The 17,588-nt window shown below is 47.8% G+C and overlaps 2 protein-coding genes across 4 annotated transcripts in view; one reads left to right on the top strand and one right to left on the bottom strand.

Annotated features, from left to right (window-relative positions):
• SLFN5 (schlafen family member 5) overlaps positions 1 to 11,994 on the top strand; it is a 47,048-nt gene extending 35,054 nt beyond the window's left edge. Inside the window, exon 4 of the mRNA XM_077749748.1 lies at positions 11,900 to 11,994. Coding sequence (XP_077605874.1) covers positions 11,900 to 11,955 — 56 coding nt within the window. The 3' untranslated portion in view covers positions 11,956 to 11,994. The remainder of the gene's footprint in view (positions 1 to 11,899) is intronic.
• Positions 1 to 17,588, bottom strand: part of UNC45B (unc-45 myosin chaperone B) — a 29,089-nt gene that overhangs the window by 6,349 nt on the left and 5,152 nt on the right. Inside the window, exons 5-16 of one of the 3 annotated variants that reach the window (XM_077749749.1) lie at positions 15,919 to 16,086; positions 15,167 to 15,335; positions 13,850 to 14,020; positions 10,659 to 10,830; positions 7,756 to 8,056; positions 6,763 to 6,857; positions 6,454 to 6,601; positions 5,621 to 5,761; positions 2,807 to 2,934; positions 1,874 to 1,940; positions 710 to 823; positions 249 to 364 (exon numbers count right to left, since the gene is read on the bottom strand). In XM_077749749.1, the coding sequence (XP_077605875.1) occupies positions 249 to 364; positions 710 to 823; positions 1,874 to 1,940; positions 2,807 to 2,934; positions 5,621 to 5,761; positions 6,454 to 6,601; positions 6,763 to 6,857; positions 7,756 to 8,056; positions 10,659 to 10,830; positions 13,850 to 14,020; positions 15,167 to 15,335; positions 15,919 to 16,086 (1,790 nt within the window). The remainder of the gene's footprint in view (positions 1 to 248; positions 365 to 709; positions 824 to 1,873; positions 1,941 to 2,806; positions 2,935 to 5,620; positions 5,762 to 6,453; positions 6,602 to 6,762; positions 6,858 to 7,755; positions 8,057 to 10,658; positions 10,831 to 13,849; positions 14,021 to 15,166; positions 15,336 to 15,918; positions 16,087 to 17,588) is intronic. The other 2 variants (XM_077749750.1, XM_077749751.1) reach the window with 2 other exon arrangements.

The following is a 17,588-nucleotide window of genomic DNA, read 5'->3' as shown; positions in this document are numbered from 1 at the left end:
AAGGAATCTGCTTTATCCCCATCAATCCACCTGGATATATTTTTTTTACTATTTCCATCAGAAAGAAATAATATACTTTGCCTTCCTACATGCACTGTGTGCTAATTCAAAACCCTCCCATTGTGGTTTCTACCCATTGCCTTCAATCTTGTCCTCAGAGGAAAGCACACAGGGTGTGTACAGAAAATTTCCACCAAACCCTGCACGAGGCACATCTCTCCCCTCTGCTCCCTCCCTACCCCACTCACCGGAGTTTGTCACTCCGCCCAGACAGATTGGTGAGGCCCAGGAGAGCCTCGTAGTTCTGGAGCCCATCCCTCTGTGTGTCCAGGAGACTCACGAGGGGCCGCACCACCTCATACACCTGTGTGGAGGGGACAAGGAGTGAGTACCCCAGACCCAAACATCAATAGATTTGGAATTTCCAAATTCCTTGCCCACCCACTGTCTGACTCAGCCTTCACAATGACCTTGAGAGGAAAGATTATTTCCCTTACTTTGCAGATGAGATAAGAGAGCTTCCAAGAGGACAGTCCTGTTAGTCCAAGGCAGAGCCAGCCACCTCCAACGCATTGTCCTCTCTGTGATGGCACCATGCCCCTCCCAGGCCCGGGGCAGGGTGATGAGGGGAAATCCCCAAGGAGCAAAGGAGACTCCTCCCATTGCCCCATCCCACCCTCCCACCTCATATCCCTGGCACGGCACCCACCCGCTCCCCTGGGAAGGCGATGTCTGGATTGGACACGGCAGCGATCTTTGCCAAGGCGTGGGCTGCCTTCACCTTGCCCACGTCTGTGCCCTCCAAAGCCAGGGGAAGCAGCGCCTGCAAGAGAGGGCACCATCACTCCTTGGTCACAGAGATCCAGAGGCCTCTCTCCCCATCCTCCCCCTCTAGCTGCTGTCTGCCTATTCCATTAGAAGTTCAGGAAGACTAAGGCTGCCTGGGTGGCTCAGTCAGTTAAGTGTCTGACTCTTGATCTCGGCTCAGGTCATGATCTCATGAAGCCACACTGACAGCGTGGATTCTGCTTGGGATTCTCTCTCTCTCTCTCTCTCTCTCTCTGCTTCTCTCTCTCTCTCTCTCTCTCTCTCTCTCTCTCTCTCAAAATAAACTTAAAACAAAAGAAGTTCAGGAAGACTCTACAATATAAGCGAAACCCTTGAGCATCACAGAAAATGATTAAATACGTAACCATGGATTTGCTCCCCCTGCCTCCCAGCACATTTTGATGTCTTTGTCCACATTCTCCATCCACATTATTTGTTTTTGGAAAAATAAATAAATCAACATGCTGACTTTTTACTTCTGGACTAAGTCAAGCCTAATCATAACAGCAGCAACTTATTGAGCATCTACTATAAGCCAATACTTTAAGTTTATATTCTACAATCCTTTAAGTGTATTATTCTATAATCCTGACATTATACAGAGTGCGTGTGTGATCCCCTCCCATTTTACAGATGAGGAAACTGTGGCTCAGGGAGATTGAGTCATTTGCCCAAGGTTATACAGCTAAAAAGGGGACTAGCAAGGACTCAAAGACAAGTCTTCTACAACAACATCCATGGTCTGTGTATCTGTACATTGCTTCCTTCCCATAGCAAGGATGGTGAACGGGATTCCACAGTAAATCCCATGACACACCATAAAATCAGGAAGAAGTGGTTTGGGACCATAAGCACGGACAGGATGGATACTTGAATGACAATGTTCCAGGAGGTTGGGTTGGGGTATGCATATTTTATTTTTGGACCAGGTAAAGAGCACACACACACTCACGCGCACACGTGCGCACGCACACACATACACACACAGTGCTCCTCCCAAGTGGATCACCTTCTAGGATGGCAAGAACCTTATGCCACCAATTACCTTGCCACCACCTTGAGCCACAATGGTTCCTCGGTCTTTTGCATTATCACACAGTGCCAGGAATACCCTGCAGGGCAAGAATAAAGGACACATCCTGTGCACCCTTCCCAGGCATCAGCAGGCCAGCCAGCTAGACCCTGGAAAGTGCTGCACCTGCCCCAGCATTAGCCAGCTTGGCAAGATACTGCCATGGATGCAAGGAGCTGGGGAGAGTGAAGCCAACTGAGGCAGCAAAGAGCCACCCTATCCCCATTTGGGGAGACAACAAATGGCTCCTTGCTGCCCATCAACCAGGAGAAATTCTTCAGTGTGGATGTAGCCCAGGACCTCCGTGGTCTGGCCCTCATCCCCCTGTCTGGTCCTATTAGCATAGCTCCCTCCTGTGCTCTCCATGCTACAGGGGAATCCCATCTCACTGACTCCTCCCTCCATCCCCTCTGCCTGGAATTCTTCCTCCCTGGAATTTGGGTGCGTCTTTTTCTCACCTCGTGGTTCACTGAGTTACCACATCCTCCAGGAGGCCTATCCTGGCTGCTCTCCCACCTACCCTCCAGTTGCCTGGTGGGTACCACTGCTTGTGCTCCAACCAACCCTCTGTATTTGCCCCATCATGGCACCCGATGCATTGTATTGTACCTGTGAGCCTCCCCATCACGCTGTGCAGAAACTGTTCATCTTTGGAATAGCAGGTCTCACATGGGGCCTGGGAGCCAGCTAACCAGGATGGACAGTGGCCTCTTTTCTCCTGATGCAAACTTCCACCTGTGATGACCTGCCCTGCCATGTCACTCTTCAATGTTGATCTCCTTCATTTCTTTTCCAGACCTCCCAATGGCTCATTCCCTCACCGATGCCCCTGCCATCTCTATCTCCCTGCCCAGCCTCTAGTCCCCAGTCCCCTCATCCTCCAGCCCTGGCCCGCTGCAGCCCCACCTGGCCAGCAGCTCTTTGGTCTGGTCGGTGAGGATGGCACTGTCTGCTTTCACCATGCAGGCCAGCGCGGAGGTGACACCAGCCTTCAAAAGCCGCTTCACACGCATGTCTATAAAGTCCTTCTTGTCCTGGGGAAACGAAAGGGTAGCAATGGGGAAAGAGCCAGGCCAATCAGTATTGGAACTAAAGGTGGTGCATTTCTGACTGCTAATGGCATGCTAAATAATGACCTCCAAAGACTCCTAATTCCCAGAACCTGCGAATATCACCTTACATGGCAAAAAGGACTCTGCAGATGTGATTAAATCAGGGATTTTGAGACAGGGAGTTAATCCTGGTTTATCTGGGTAGGCACAACATTATCATGAGGGTCTCAATAAGAGGGAGGCAAGGAAGGGGCACCTGGTGGCTCAGTTGGTTAAGCATCCAACTTCACTCAGTTCATAATCTCACAGTCTGTGGGTTCTAGCCCTGCATCAGGCTCTGTGCTGACAGATCAGGGCCTGGATCCTGCTTCAGATTCTGTGTCTTCCACTTTCTCTGCCTCTCCCTATTCACATTCTTTCTCTCTCTGTCTTCTCTCTCTCTCTCTCTCACTCTGTCTCTCTCAAAAAATAAATAAACACTAAAAATTTTTAATAAAATAATGTTTTAAAATAAAAGAGGGAGGCAGGAGAATCAGTTAATAGCAGATGATTTGACAACAGAAGCAGAAGGTTAGAATGATTTAATGTCACTCGCCAAGGAAGGTTGTGGTTTTTAGAAGGTTAGAGAGACAAGAAAATAGATTATCTTCTCAGAGGCTACAGAAGGAATCAGCCCCCCCCCCCCAACACCTTGACTTTGGCCCAATGGGACTGATCTTAGATTTCTGACCTGGAAGTAGGTCAGAACTGGAAGATTTAGAACTGAAAGATAATACATTTGTGTCATTTTAAGCCATTATGTTTGTGGCAATTTGTTAACAGCAGCAATCAGAATCTCATACACTCTTCCAGATTCCCTTTGCCCAAACAACAGCCAAGGGGGTGTACAGCGTGTTCTCCTCTTCCTTGCCCCCCTACTCCCAATACAGAGCCTGAGCATCTGGTGTGGCAAGAAAATCATCCCAAAGAGTCTTCATTCACAGAAGTGAAATAAAAGGTATTGTCCAAAACACTAGATGACCCATATATTACTTTTTTTTTTTTTCAAAAGGTTGGTTTTCTGTTGGAGTGGGGAACAGGTAGGGGGACAGGCAGGAGAGGAGATCAGGAACAGATGAGGTTGACATAACAATGGATTGGGTTGTCCTGGAAATCCAAAGTTAGCCCCCGGGTTGAATACTCTATACAGATAATCCTTGAAGTGGCTGATACTTGTGGGCAATTTCTAGAAGGCACATTTGAACGTTAGAGCAGAGGAACATGCTATACACCCTTGCCTGCATGAAACACTACATATCTTTAAACATGGATTCAGGGCTGCCTGGTGGCTCATTCAGCTGAGCATCTGATTCTTGACTTCAGCTCAGGTCATGATCCCAGGGTCATGGGATTGAGCCCTGCATTGGCTCAGTGCTGAGAATGGAGCCTGCTTAAGATTCTCTCTCTTTCCCTCTGCCCTTCCCCCACCCCACACATACTCTCTCTCTAAAATAAATTTAAAAAATGATTCAGAGAATGATATAGCAGGTAGTGGAGATTAAGGCATGCACTTGTCATGATGAGCACCAGGTGTTGTATGGAAATGTTGAATATTGTATACCTGAAACTAATATTACACTGCAGGTTAAGTAACTGGAATTTAAATATAAATTAGGGGTGCCTGAGAGGCTTAGTCAGTTAAGTATCTGACTCTGGTTTTGGCTCAGGTCATGATCTTGTGATTTGTGAGTTTGAGCCCTGCATCAGGCTGTGTGCTGACAGTGTGGAGCCTACTTGGGATTCTCTCTCTCCCTCTGTCTCTACACCTTTTGCTCGTGCTCTCTCTCTCTCAAAGTAAATAAATAAAAGTTTAAAAAAAACTTGCCTTAAAAAATAAATAATAAGATATAAGCTTTAAAAAAGAGACTGACATAGCAATATGGAAAACACCTATTTTCCCAAAATATGGCACAAAATGATAACTACGTTCTGATTATAAGTATAAAAAAAAAGGTGCACCAGAAAACACAGCCTCTGGTAGGTAATATTATGTACCAAAATGCCGATATTGGTCAGGGGAGATGATGTCATTGTGAGTGGTAATTTTCTTTTCTCTTCTGTCCACTTTTTTGTTTGTTTTGCATTATGGTTATATTACTTTGACCGTTTACAAAAATCTAAATCTTTTACTGGCTGGAAATACCTATACGTTCATATTCAAACCACATACAAAGCATACCCTTGAGTGCAGAGAATCACTGGGGAGGGCCCCAAGGAAATTTGTGATATCTGGGGTACTGCTGACTGGCCTTTCTTCCCGTCTCATTATTTTTACTTAACACCCAGATCCCCAAATCCAGATATACCAGGAAACAAGATTTCTGTAACTGTTGGAAACATGAAATACACTGTCTGATGTTCATGAAACCAACAACAGAAATTGCAAAACGTTCATCATGGCTCCATTTGACTGGAGCTTCACTCCCCACTCCCCACAGAACATTAAAACTAAGGGGGGAACGAGCGCCACCTAGTGGGAGAAATTTACCATGATCATCTTCAATTTATCTGTCCTGTGCCAGATCCTCCCAAGCACACACACACACAGCACCCAGACATCGCTGTCGTTCTGTTCCACTTCTCTGACGGCTGGGTGGCACAGACTCTCCAGCGTCATCCCTATCCTCACCTTAGGGTGCTCCTCAGGCACGTGCTGCTTGGAGAACTTGGCGAGCTGCACCAGCTCGGGGATGACCTCCTTGACATCATAGCTGTTGGTGCAGTTCACCAGGGTGGTGGCCACTGAGTACAGGATGGTCTTGTCTGCAGTCTGGAGTTATGGGGTGGGAGAAAGGAGGGGAAAGGCAGAAAGGAAACTTTAGAACAAATCTCTGCTTCCAAGACGGGTCCCTGGCCTGGCTGGTGAGTGGGTTTGGAAGGAGTATGGCTGGTGCTGCCCAGCTTGGAGCTGAGCAGGGGGCACAGAAGGAGGAGGAACCAGCTCTACTCATGCAGGGTGGGCAGAAATTTCTCCTGCACCCACAATGGCACCCTGAGAGCACAAATGGGCACCCTCTGGGTGCTCTGTGCCTCTTTCAAAAGCCCAGCCCAATATGCTTTGCCATGGTTTGGGGTGGGCACTGGACTCCTCTGGTCTGGCTCTGGTAGTAACTTCCTTCTCCCTTTGGTGGTGGAAAAGAAGCAGAGATTGATCCAGCGCTGCAAGGGAGGGAGGGGTCTGGAAAGGGCTAGGCATAGGTTCTTAGTCCCTCAGGGCCTCACTTCCTGAGGATCCCAGAAAAAATACCATCCTCTTATTCATCTCCCCACTGCCTGGCAGCCATGAAGAATCATGAGCCCATTTTACGGTTAGGTAAGATGAGGGCCAGACAGAGGGAAATAACCAGTCTGGTTTACACGGGCAGTAGGGGCAGGACCAGAATGAAGCCACAGAAGTCCAATTTCCCAGGCTCAGCGGAGGATCCTGTGAGCCTGAATCTGGTAGACCTTTCCTGAAGCCACGCTTGCCTTGGCCAGCTCAAACATGGCCTGCAGGGCAGGGATGTCCTGGACAAAGTCGTCTTTCACGTCAGCATCCAGTGTGAGGTAGGCCAGGCCCTCTACTGCCCATCGCCGGGTCCGGGTATCTATGGACGCATTGCACAACCACCTGGAAATTTGGGAGGAAGAGTGCTGGGGAAGATCTCCAGGGCTTGGTCAAGAGAGTGGAGGAATTTCGGGGTAGTGGGTGAGAAGCCTTTCACAATGTGCCCCCGCTAGAACCCACCCCAGAGAGGAGAAGGCAGGCCCAGGGAAATAGAACCTCCTTACTTGCGACACTGTTTGGCCAGCTTCTCTGTTGACCCTTCAGCAAACTGCCTGAGACCATAGTCTGTACCACCTGCAGAGCCAAGCTTACAGAGTCCCTGGAGAGGAAGACAGATGCTGGTAGAATCAGAGAAACTTAGGGACAAGGCCTTGCTCAAACAGGTCCCTTTGCCTTTTTTTTTTTCTTTGCCTGGATAAACCTCTGTGCATACCACAAATCTCAGCTCAAAGGTCACCTCTTCCAAGATGCCTTCTCTGAGGTTTCCAGGATAGGGCAGATGTTCCCAAAAGCTGGAGTTTTTTACCCTGCTCCTTTCCATCACCACTTTGACCCCACAGATGCTTTGTGTCTGCTGTCTTGCAAAATAAGCACAAGACAATACTAATCTTATCTGAAACTGCAATGGTGAAAGATATTGGCAGACAGACCTTGTGGGTAACAAATTCAGATGTGCAGAGTTTCACCCAAGAGAAATTGCACTCTTATTTGGTAAAACATGCCTTCCATCAGAGAAAACTCACGATGGCAAAAGCTATAATTAGCTTTTTAAAAACTGATATAAACAACAGCAACAAAACAGATCAACGACTCAAACCTTCACTGTAATTGTTTACAAGCAAAATAAAAGACCCATGAAAATAATAACTTCTGTAAAATGAAATTGGAAAAAATGAAAGAGTTTATCGGTGCCATCTAGAAATTGATTAAGGAAACAAACTGACTTTTTAGAGTTTGCTCTGAAAATACTGGTTGGACATAAGCTCCTCAGTATTAGTGTTGTTCAAAAGCATGGAGGCAAAGGTCCCCAGGGTTGAACAGCAGCGCCCACCATTCTGAATCTCCATTCTCACAGCCTCCTGCTTATTGCCCTGCTCTGCAACGGCCCATGGATAGGGCTGAGTGTCCCCAACTGCATGGCCTTCTCACGGATGGGGCCACCCCTCACTCATCCTGGTGTCCTTCGTGCCTGGTACAGTGCTGGTACCAACACTCACCACCAGTGTGCGGATCTTGATCTTCTCGTTTTTGGTGGTCTTGTAGATCTCTTTGAGCAGCGATACGCCATTAGTGATGATGAAGGTGGCGCGGCTGAGCTTGGTGGAGGCATGGATGAGGGCCTCCACAGCCACCAGCTGGTCTACCTCACGCTCAGAGCCACACAGCGCTACCATCATCTCCATCACACCTTTCAGTCCCAGCAGCTGATTGCCCAGGTCAAAGGGGCCTTGCAGGATCCCTGACACTGTCTGAATGGCAATCACGTTCTTGTCCATGTCCTGGGGGTCAAACTTGCCCCTAAAATAGAGGGCAAGGTAGTCAGGAGAACTGGCTGAGGTGGGTGGGAAAAGTGTGGGATTACATCCCAGATTCACCACTCATGTGCCATGTGACCTTGGGCAATTCACTGAAGTTCAGCTTTTTGATCCATAAACTGATCATAGTCTTACTACTTATCAGAGATATGATGAGGACAAGTGACATAAAGAATGTGCCATGAGCTGTGTCCCCTAAGAAGCACACTCAGAGGGATGGGGATTGACATTTGAGAAGTGTATTAGAGAGAGCTCCTGGGATCAGCTCATGTGGGAGAAGGGAAGGAAGCAAGACTGGACATTGGGACTCTAGGCTGCAACTCAGTCACCAGAAAGCCTCTGCCTGTAATGAGTGCTAAGGCTGGGACACAAGCCCAGGCTATTTCCAGTTGGGGAGAGGGACAAGTCATTGGATGCTGGCCACCCTGGGAAGGGTGAAGCAGCTGTCCCCAGCTGAGGCAAGTCCCAAGGAAAGGTTGCAGGTGAGAGCTGTCAGTCAACAGGCTTCCCAGCAGCTGGAACATTTAGTGGGACAGTACAGCAGCCACAACAACACAAAAGGGCTTACCGTGGAGCCTGGCACACTGCATCATTCTGTGATGTGACCAAGTCACGCGGTAGCTGGAGCTGGTTACTCCCCTGTCTGGTCCCAGTTCCTTCCCCCAGCAGGTGAGGGCTCTGCCTTGCTCTTGGAATCTACTACCATCTACTCTGTGGGAGAATCTCCATATGGGGATGTCAGACATGAGAGGTCCTCTGATCTTTCAGTGAACTGCCATGGTTGGCTTGATGGGAGGGATCGGGGGAGATGTGCACAGTGGAAATGCAGCTTGTTATGAATGAAAAAGGGTGGTGCAGACTAGATAGGAGAACCTCAGACGGAGCAGGAGCCGGAGACCTGGGCTCTGGTCCCACATCTGCCTCTGGGGGCGGGGGGGTGATGGATGAGCTGAGCAAGTCCCTGTCAAAGAGAGGGTCGGCTTTGGAAGCTCTGAGAGCCCCTCCAGTTCTGGCATTCCTCATCTTGTACTTCATCTCTCCACTCAGGGCCAGGGAAGACAGAGCCTTTCATAATCAGTCGGGTCTGCCCTCTGTGCTGGTTCCACTCACCCTGGCCCCTGATGGAGCAGGATAGGGATTACACCCTTGCAGGGGAGAGGGGAGACCCCCTCATGCACCTCAGAGACTCACTCAGCCTCCATGACTGGTCCAGGGATGGGTGACTGGTCCAGGCATGGGCCTGTGCAGAGGCAGCATTCCACAGGCTGGCTGGGAGGGCCTCATGAGGCCCAGCTGGGTGCCAGTTACCAGAACTCAATTCGGGACCTCATGAGAGACTCAAGAAGTTAGCTGCCAAAGCTGAAGCTGAGGTAGAGAAAGACCAGAGGAGCTCTGGAGAGCTTTCAGGGAAACATTCAGGGGTCAGGGAAAGCTACAGGATTGAGCAGGAGCTGGCAGAACTCAGCTGCTTGGCCAAGCCTGGGAGGCTGAGAATGTTTTTAATGGTTTAAAGGGATTTTTAAAAAATATGCACTAGAGGGCTGCACATCCCAGCAATGTAAAGTATTTCCTCTGGCCCTTTAGAGGAAAAGCTTGCCCACCCTTGGAGGGAAGAAAGGAAAAACAGAGTGGTTTCACTCTCCCAAGACTCACCTGGAATACTTTTTAAACATGTAACTCCCTGAGCCACATCCCACACTCCTGAGTCAAGTAGGGTCCCTGAATTCCGAATAATCTAAAGCCTGAGGATCATTGGAATAAAGTGTTAAAAGACCATGTAGCAGTGGGAGTGGAAGGCAAAGGACACACAGAAAAAACAGAGACTCAGAGAGAGATTCTGAGTCACAAAGATGGTTGAGTGACAGTGGGAGAGCCAGAATTCCACTCTTGAGAGTCCCAGGCTGCTGTCAAATCTCTGCAAGGGCACACAGTGCTTAAACTTGACAGAGCTAGGTCTCCCTCCTTGATAAGCTGACATTTGTTCCTTCAACCACAGAAGCTTGTGGTAGGTTTAAAATAAGCCCAAAAATATTTTGACACTCTTCTGTGCAAAAGGTAGAGCTGAATTCTCTCCTCTTAAATGTAGGCCATCCTTAATGACTTGCTTCTCATGCATAGAATGTGGTGGAAGTGATCATGTGTGACTTCTGAAGCTAGATTATAGAAGACATTGCCACTTCTGCCTTGCTCTCTCTTGAATCACTCCCTCTAGGGGAAATCAGCTACCACATGGTAATGACACTTGGACAGCCTGTGGACAGGTCCACACGGGGAGGAACCGAGGCCTCCTGCCAACAAGCAGCACCAATATGCCAGCCATATGAGGGCACCATATTGAAAGCAGATCTTCCAGCCCCAGTCAAGCCTTCAGATGACTGCAGCCCAGGCCAACATGTGACTCTAAGTTCACAAGAGCCCCAAAGCCAGATCTACCCAGCCTACACATTCTCAAACTGCTGTCATACTGTGAGATAATAAATGGTTACTTACTATTATTTTAAACTGTTAAATTTTGGGGTGATTTGTTACACAGTCATTGATAACTGATACACAGCCCAACCCCATGAGGCCTCCGGGAAACTCACGTGATGTACTCCTCACAGATCTTCCGGAAATGATCGCGCTCTGGGTCACAGCGCAGGTCATCGTAGAGCTTGTTAATGAGGATAGAAGCCAGCATGCGGGTGTTGTCAGTCAGAGGCAGGCAGGATGGCAGATCTGGAACCTGTCCCACCACCTTCAAGATCTTCCTCAGGCCTGCAGGACAGATGATGGTTAGTGTAAGATCCCTGCTGGGTCTCTCCTCACAAACACACCCTCTTATTCAGTTGTCTTAAAACCAGCTTCTCTCCACCCTGCCTTCAGATAGCACATGGCTTATCCAGAGTGAAGGGCCCTGGAATGGGGCCAAGAGACTGGGGTTCTACACCTGACTCTGACCCTAGGTGAGCAATTCACCTCCCACTGTGTTAGTTGATCTCAGAGGACTGTACCAGTGCTAACATTCTATGGTATAGCCTTCCTCAAATACTATTTGATATTCTCTCTTCCTCAGGTCTCAGTTTCTGTAAAATGGGAACACTACTACCTACCACAGAGAGTTTGAGGTCTCAATGAGGTAACATATGAAAACCATCTAGGGCCAATCCTGACACATCCTTATCACTCAGTAAACACTTTCTATTTATTTAGTAAATGCTACATTTGTTTGGTTTTTTTTTAATGTTTTATTTATTTGTAGGAGAGAGAGAGAGAGAGACAGCATGAGCAGGGGAGGGTCAGAGAGAGAGGGAGTCACAGACTCTGAAACAGGCTCCAGGCTCTGACCTGGCAGTCAGCACAGAGCCCGACGCGGGGCCCGAACCCATGAACTGCGAGATCGTGACCTAAGCGAAAGTCGGACGCTTAACCAACTAAGCCACCCAGGTGCCCCAGTAAATGCTACATTTGTTATTTATTATTGCTATATTTTCTCTCTTCTGTGGAAGAATCTTCAATGACTTCCTATTACCCATCATGTTAATTCAATCATTGCATATTTGTTGAATAAATGAATGAATGAGTGAATAAGTCTAGGAGCACCTTTTAGGTACTGAATACTGAAATAGAGGATACAATCCTCTCCTCCTATTGATTGAAAAAGCTCTCAATCAATAAGGGACAGTCATATAAAGATTATAATAAGGGGTGATAAGAACAGAAGGTGTGATAACAACAAAGAAAGAGTTATAAATTATTTTGAGCACTTACGATGTGCCATACACATTACCCGCATTTAATCCTAACAAAAGCCTACTGGTTAGAAATCATTATTCCTATTTTTCAGAGCAGAAAACCAAAGCATGGAGAAGTCAACTAAGTTGCCCCAAATCATGCAGCTGACAAGTGACATAGCAACGGTGCTTTCCCAGCAACATCTGATATTAACCGTTATGTTATGCTGCCTCTGGAATAACTGAAAGCTTGACTTTGGAGCCAGGTTTTAGGAGTGGCTAAGAGTTTCTCAGACCTTAGCTGGCACAGGTAAGTGGGAGGAGGAAGACTCAAGGTAGATGCTGGGAGGCATGAAACTCTAGATGTTAGGAGGGAACACCCAGGGCTCAGGGGAGCCTAGGTGGCTCAGTCATCTAAGCATCCAACTCCTGATCTCAGCTCAGGTCATGATCTCACCATTGTGAGACAGAGCCTCACATTGGGCTTAGTATTGAGTGTGGAACCTGCTTGGGATTCTCTCTTTCTCTCTGCCCTGTGTGTGCATGCATGCACACTCTTTCAAAATAAACAAACTTAAAAAAAATGCTCAGCAGTACTTTTTCTGCTGTGCATACTTTAATTTATTTTTGTTTTGTATTTTATTTTTGAGACAGAGAGAGACAGAGCATGAGTGGGCGAGGGGCAGAGAGAGAGGGAGACAGAATCTGAAGCAGGCTCCAGGCTCTGACTGTCAGCACAAAACCCGATGCGGGGCTCGAAACCACGAACCGTGAGATCATGACCTGAGCCGAAGTCGGACGCTTAACTGACTGAGCCACCCAGGCGCCCCTGTGCATACTTTACCACCCACACAAAACCACTGGCAGGGCTGGGGAGTAATGGGAAGCAGCTGATGAACCCAAACTCTCCAGCCCGACTCTTAAAGAGAGCCACTGAATGCAACTGCTTCACTAACCACCACCTCCCCAATGCCCACCCCCCATGCTTCCCTTCCATTTTTCCCATGCTTGCCTTGAGCATCTCCTTCCTCTTCTGGTAGGACCTCCTCCTCATCACATCATTGCCCTTGCCTGAACCCAAATGCTCACTTCAGGCTGGATGTCCAGATAGCTCCCAAGGCAAGTCTCCCAGACCAGTTGTACAATGTATGACCTTAACAAGGCATCTCATCACTAGTGTAACAGGATTTGTACATTCATGTTATTTTTACCCAGGAGCTACTTATTTTGGTGCCTGGAATAACAAATATTGCTCCCCACCTGCCCTACCCATTAACTATGCGGTTGGACCTAAGTCCTTGTGCTGAGAGAAAAAGGATGGTTGTTCACCCTTTGAAATGTATGCAGAGAAGACCAGAATTGGGGAGGGGAGCAGAAGTGTTGAGGGAGAAGGTTTAAGCACTAGAGTCATTTGTTGAAGTGCACTTTGCTGAGATGTGTGCAAACCAAAGAAGGAAGTGCAATATCAAAAGAGGACACATTTCAAGGTGGTGAAAGCTAATTTGAACCTTGTAGAACAAAGGATGGCCTATATGTCATCAAACCTGTGGGAGTTTATCACAGTAGATTATAAAGCCATGGGTATGATTCTTGAACAATTAAAGTTGATTTGGGAAAAGAGTAATCCCCTGGAGCTGATACATTAAGTGACCGTCTGCTAGAACCTATATATGGGACACCTGATGCCATTTTTCCCTTCCAGAAGGCCTGTGAAGTATTTTGCTGACCACGAGGCTTCAGGAACACTACCCCACAGTTGATGGGGTCCTGTTTGCCTTTGGCATTGCCCCCATTTGTCAGGTAACTCTGCCCAGATGTCTTCCGGTGTGTTTGGACATTCTCTGGGTGTGTTTGGGCCCTGAATTCAGAGCCCAGCCTTGATCTGTATCCTCACCAGCCCACTGGTGGGTTCTAACTGCTAATGTCTTTTCCTGGTTTTTCACCTGGGACTGAAGACTTCTCCCAGACAAAAGCCACACCTCTTCCACTGGCTGCTCAGTGCCAGGTACCCTGGTGCCCACATGAAAGGCTGGACTGAGCCCCAGACCCTCCCATCTCCTCACCGTTATCCACCACATAGATGGTGCGTGAGTTGTCGTGAATGGCAAGGTCCTTCCTGGGGACGTTCTTATTGAGCAGGTTCAGGGCCTGATCCCTGCCCTGGCCAGATACCTTCTTACTGACCAGCATGTCAAGCAGGTGGTTGGTTATCTGCTTCAGGTCCTTCTTGGTGTCTAAGGAAGGAGAGGATGGAGTAAATAGAGAGTAGGGAGTCTCAGGTCTATAGGACCAGGAATGGCAGAGGCTTCTAGAAGGACTCTGGAAATATGGAATCTGCTGCATCCTGGATGTTGAAATTTCCCAGGAGAGTATAGAATTCCCTGTCCAACCCCCAAAAGGAGATAAATCTGTAGACATTACTCCCCAGTGGCCTTCCAGCCACTGTGCACACTGACTTCTACAACAGCCCATGCCATCCTTGAATAGCTCTGGTTCTTAGAAAGTCCTTTATTCCTAGGCATGACTGGCAGGGAGCCAGGGACACTTCGTGTAGCTTTTTATAAACTGATTTAACAAATGTTTTCCAGAAAAGAAATTTATACTCCTTACAGACATCTTAATCCCTGTAGATTCAGGCATGCTGGGAGCCTGCATTCAAGCCTCAGAAGGGATGCCAGGTCTTCCCCGCCTGCTAGGGGATTAAAAGGTAAATGCTTTTTTTTGTTTTTGCCCTGTCTGACTTCTCTGCGTCTTAGGGATTTTTGTTCTCATTGTAGGTTGGAGCCCAAACAGGCAGGCAGGCAAGGAGGGAGGCAGGCAGGGAGGGAGGCAGGGAGAGAGGAAGGCAGGCAGGGAGGGAGAGAGGGAGGCAGGGAGGGAGGGAGGCATTGCCCGATGTGGGGCTCAAACTCTCAAACTGCAAGATCATGACCTGAGCCCAAGTCAGATGTTTAACTGACCGAGCCACCCAGGCGCCCCATCTCCATGATTTTGGCTACTGTATGTAACTCGCATAAGTGGAATCAAACAGTACCTATATTTTTGCCACTGGCTTATTTCACTTAGCATAATGTCCTCAAGGTTTATCCATGTTGTAGCACATGTCAGAATTTTCTTCCTTTTTAAGGATGAATACTATTCCATTGTATGGACGTGCCACATTTTATTTATCCATTCACTTACACATGGACACTTGAGCTGCTTCCACCTTTCAGCTATTGAAAATGATGCTGCTATGCCTCTATTACTTTTATAATTAGAATATAAATATAAAAATACAACCAGGCCACATCCACCTATAGGGAATAACCAGTCTAAGGTGTCAACTGAGTTTCCCTGACCCCCACCCCCTTGAAGAAAAACTGAAGAATGTCTCCTACCTAGAACCAGCGCTTCCTCCTTCCCTCGGTGTTCTCGTTTGTCCTCCCCTGACAGAGAGTCAATGATGGCCTGGAGCAGGTTGCAGACGGCCAGAGACATCTCCTCATTCTCCACGGCCATGAGGCTACAGATTCTGTCTATCCGGACTGCATGGAGAACCACTGTGGCCTAAAGCCCCAGCAAGAACGAGTCAGCTGCCCGCCCCTCTCTTCCAGCTGCTGTTCAGATGAGGAAGTGGGTGATAACCATCCCCACCCTGCTCCTGCCATAGGGAAATAAGCCCAGGCAGCCATGCCTCTCGGGACCCGTGGTCTAGTTAGGCCCTTGACACAAGCCAGGCCCCTCTCCAGAGGCCGAGCTGGGCTGTCCAATACAGTAGACACTTGCCACATGGTAAGTCCATATTAAGATATGCTTTAAGTATAAAATACACACTGGGTTTGGAAGACTTAGTATGATAAAATGTAAACTATCATAGCCTTTGCATTCAGCTCTTCCTCATAAACAACTTTCAATAACGTTATCTTTGCATAAATGCATTTCCAGCTCAAAGGGAAATGCAGAGGATCAATTTTTGTTGATCCAGAACCATACAATCAAGGATGGAGGGGGAGGGAGAGGGAGTGGGGGATACTCTCCTCTTCGTATTTGGGTCTGTTTATGCCCCCCACTCACTCCATGTCCACGTGTCACCCTCCAGGTCTTCTGCCTGGCAGTCACCTGTGCCATCAGCCCACACCCAGGCTCTCACCCTCGCACAGTGGCCACTGCACATGGCCGCCAGGGTCCGCACAGCCGCTAGCACCAGCTCCGGCCTCTTGGTGTCCACAAGCTGCAGCAGCAGGGCCACTCCATTGTTTTGGAAGATCATCTCAGCCCCTGCTTCTTCACGCCCCAGGACAATGAGGTTGTTGGCAGCCTGAGGAGAGAAGACATGATGAGGGTCATGGGGGAGGTTTGGCTGCCAAGGCCTTGGCCAGGGGCCAAGTGCAGGGACTGGTGTGAGGACTCAGTTTTCAAAACATCTTTATACTGGATTCTTTGCCTACAATCCCACTCCTAGAGACCTAGCTCAAGAACATGATTCAAAACAAGAAACAAAGTAACTTACATAAAGCCCAGCTTGATGAAATATACTGTAGCCATGAAGTCACAAATGAGATCACCCAGCAACTTGGAAAACACATTGGTAAGGTTCACTCTGATTGCACTTACATCAGACAAGACTGTGTATATATGCTTATGGATAAGTACTAAACAAAGTGTTAAATTATTTAAACAAGGAAGCCATTAGACTGAATGGCTTTAATGCCCTTGTAGCTAATGTAAGCAAACCCAAATGGAAGCCTGTAATGTCTCAAGGTTAAGAAATTGAAACTTAAGGGGCACCTGGGTGGCTCAGTTAGTTGGGCCTCCAACTTCGGCTCAGGTCATGATCTCACGGTTCATGGGTTTGGGCCTCGCGTTGGGCTCTGTGCTGACAGCCAGCTCAGAGCCTGGAGCCTGTTTTGGATTCTGTGTCTCCCTCTCTCTCTGACCCTCCCCTGCTCACACTGTCTCTCTCAGAAATAAATAAAAAACATAAAAAAAAAAAGAAATTGAAACTTAAGAAAAGCCAATCACACCCAATTAGGCTTTCCTAAATAATGTAACTGCTGGGCCTATAGCCAATCAAATACTTTCGTTGCTTTGTTTCCACCCATGTCTTTTCTAGGTAGAGCGTGCCTAACCACTTCCTGTTTTGGTGCTACCCCATTTGAATCAATTTCGCCCAAGTAAACCCTTAAAATTATGAATATGCCTCAGTTTAACTTTTAACAGAAATGAATTATTTTCTTTTAAAAAATTTCCCTTGAATATGGTTTCAGCATTTTGGGTTTGCTTGTTTACCTTCAGGGCAATGTGAAGTTACAGGTGTTCTCAGGGAGGTCGTGGTTGGTGGGCAGAGAGCTCAGGAGATGGGTCTCAAGAGTCCTAGGTTGAAGGACTGATTCTGCTGTGTGCTAGCTATGGGACCTTGGGCAAGTCATGGTACGTCTCTGGGTCCCAGATTCCAAAATTAAGCAGTTGAGCTAGAAAGTTCCCCAGTGTCCTCCCACCATAGCGCCTTGAGGATACATATACCTTAAATGGCTCCAGATCAGGGGAGGAGGCCTCACCAAAACCTGAAAGCCTGGAGTTGGGGGAAGAACTCATGAGGGAGAAGGAGAAGGTGAGCAAAGAGAGGGGGCATGAGATGTTGAGGACAAGGCTGATTAGAGACTCCTGGGCAAGTACCACCAGGGCCACCACCACTCTACCAGTCAAGGGCTATGTACTTGTCCACATGCATTATCTGTAACAACTCATTAAGTCTTCACAACGGTTTGTTATAAAAGGTATTTGCATGTTATATGGACTTACTGATCATAAAACTAACAA

This window comes from Crocuta crocuta, unplaced genomic scaffold (assembly GCF_008692635.1).
Source record: "Crocuta crocuta isolate KB4526 unplaced genomic scaffold, BGI_CrCroc_1.0 scaffold149, whole genome shotgun sequence".
Lineage (NCBI taxonomy): Eukaryota > Metazoa > Chordata > Mammalia > Carnivora > Hyaenidae > Crocuta > Crocuta crocuta.
This window is presented reverse-complemented; position numbering and strand designations above follow the sequence as displayed.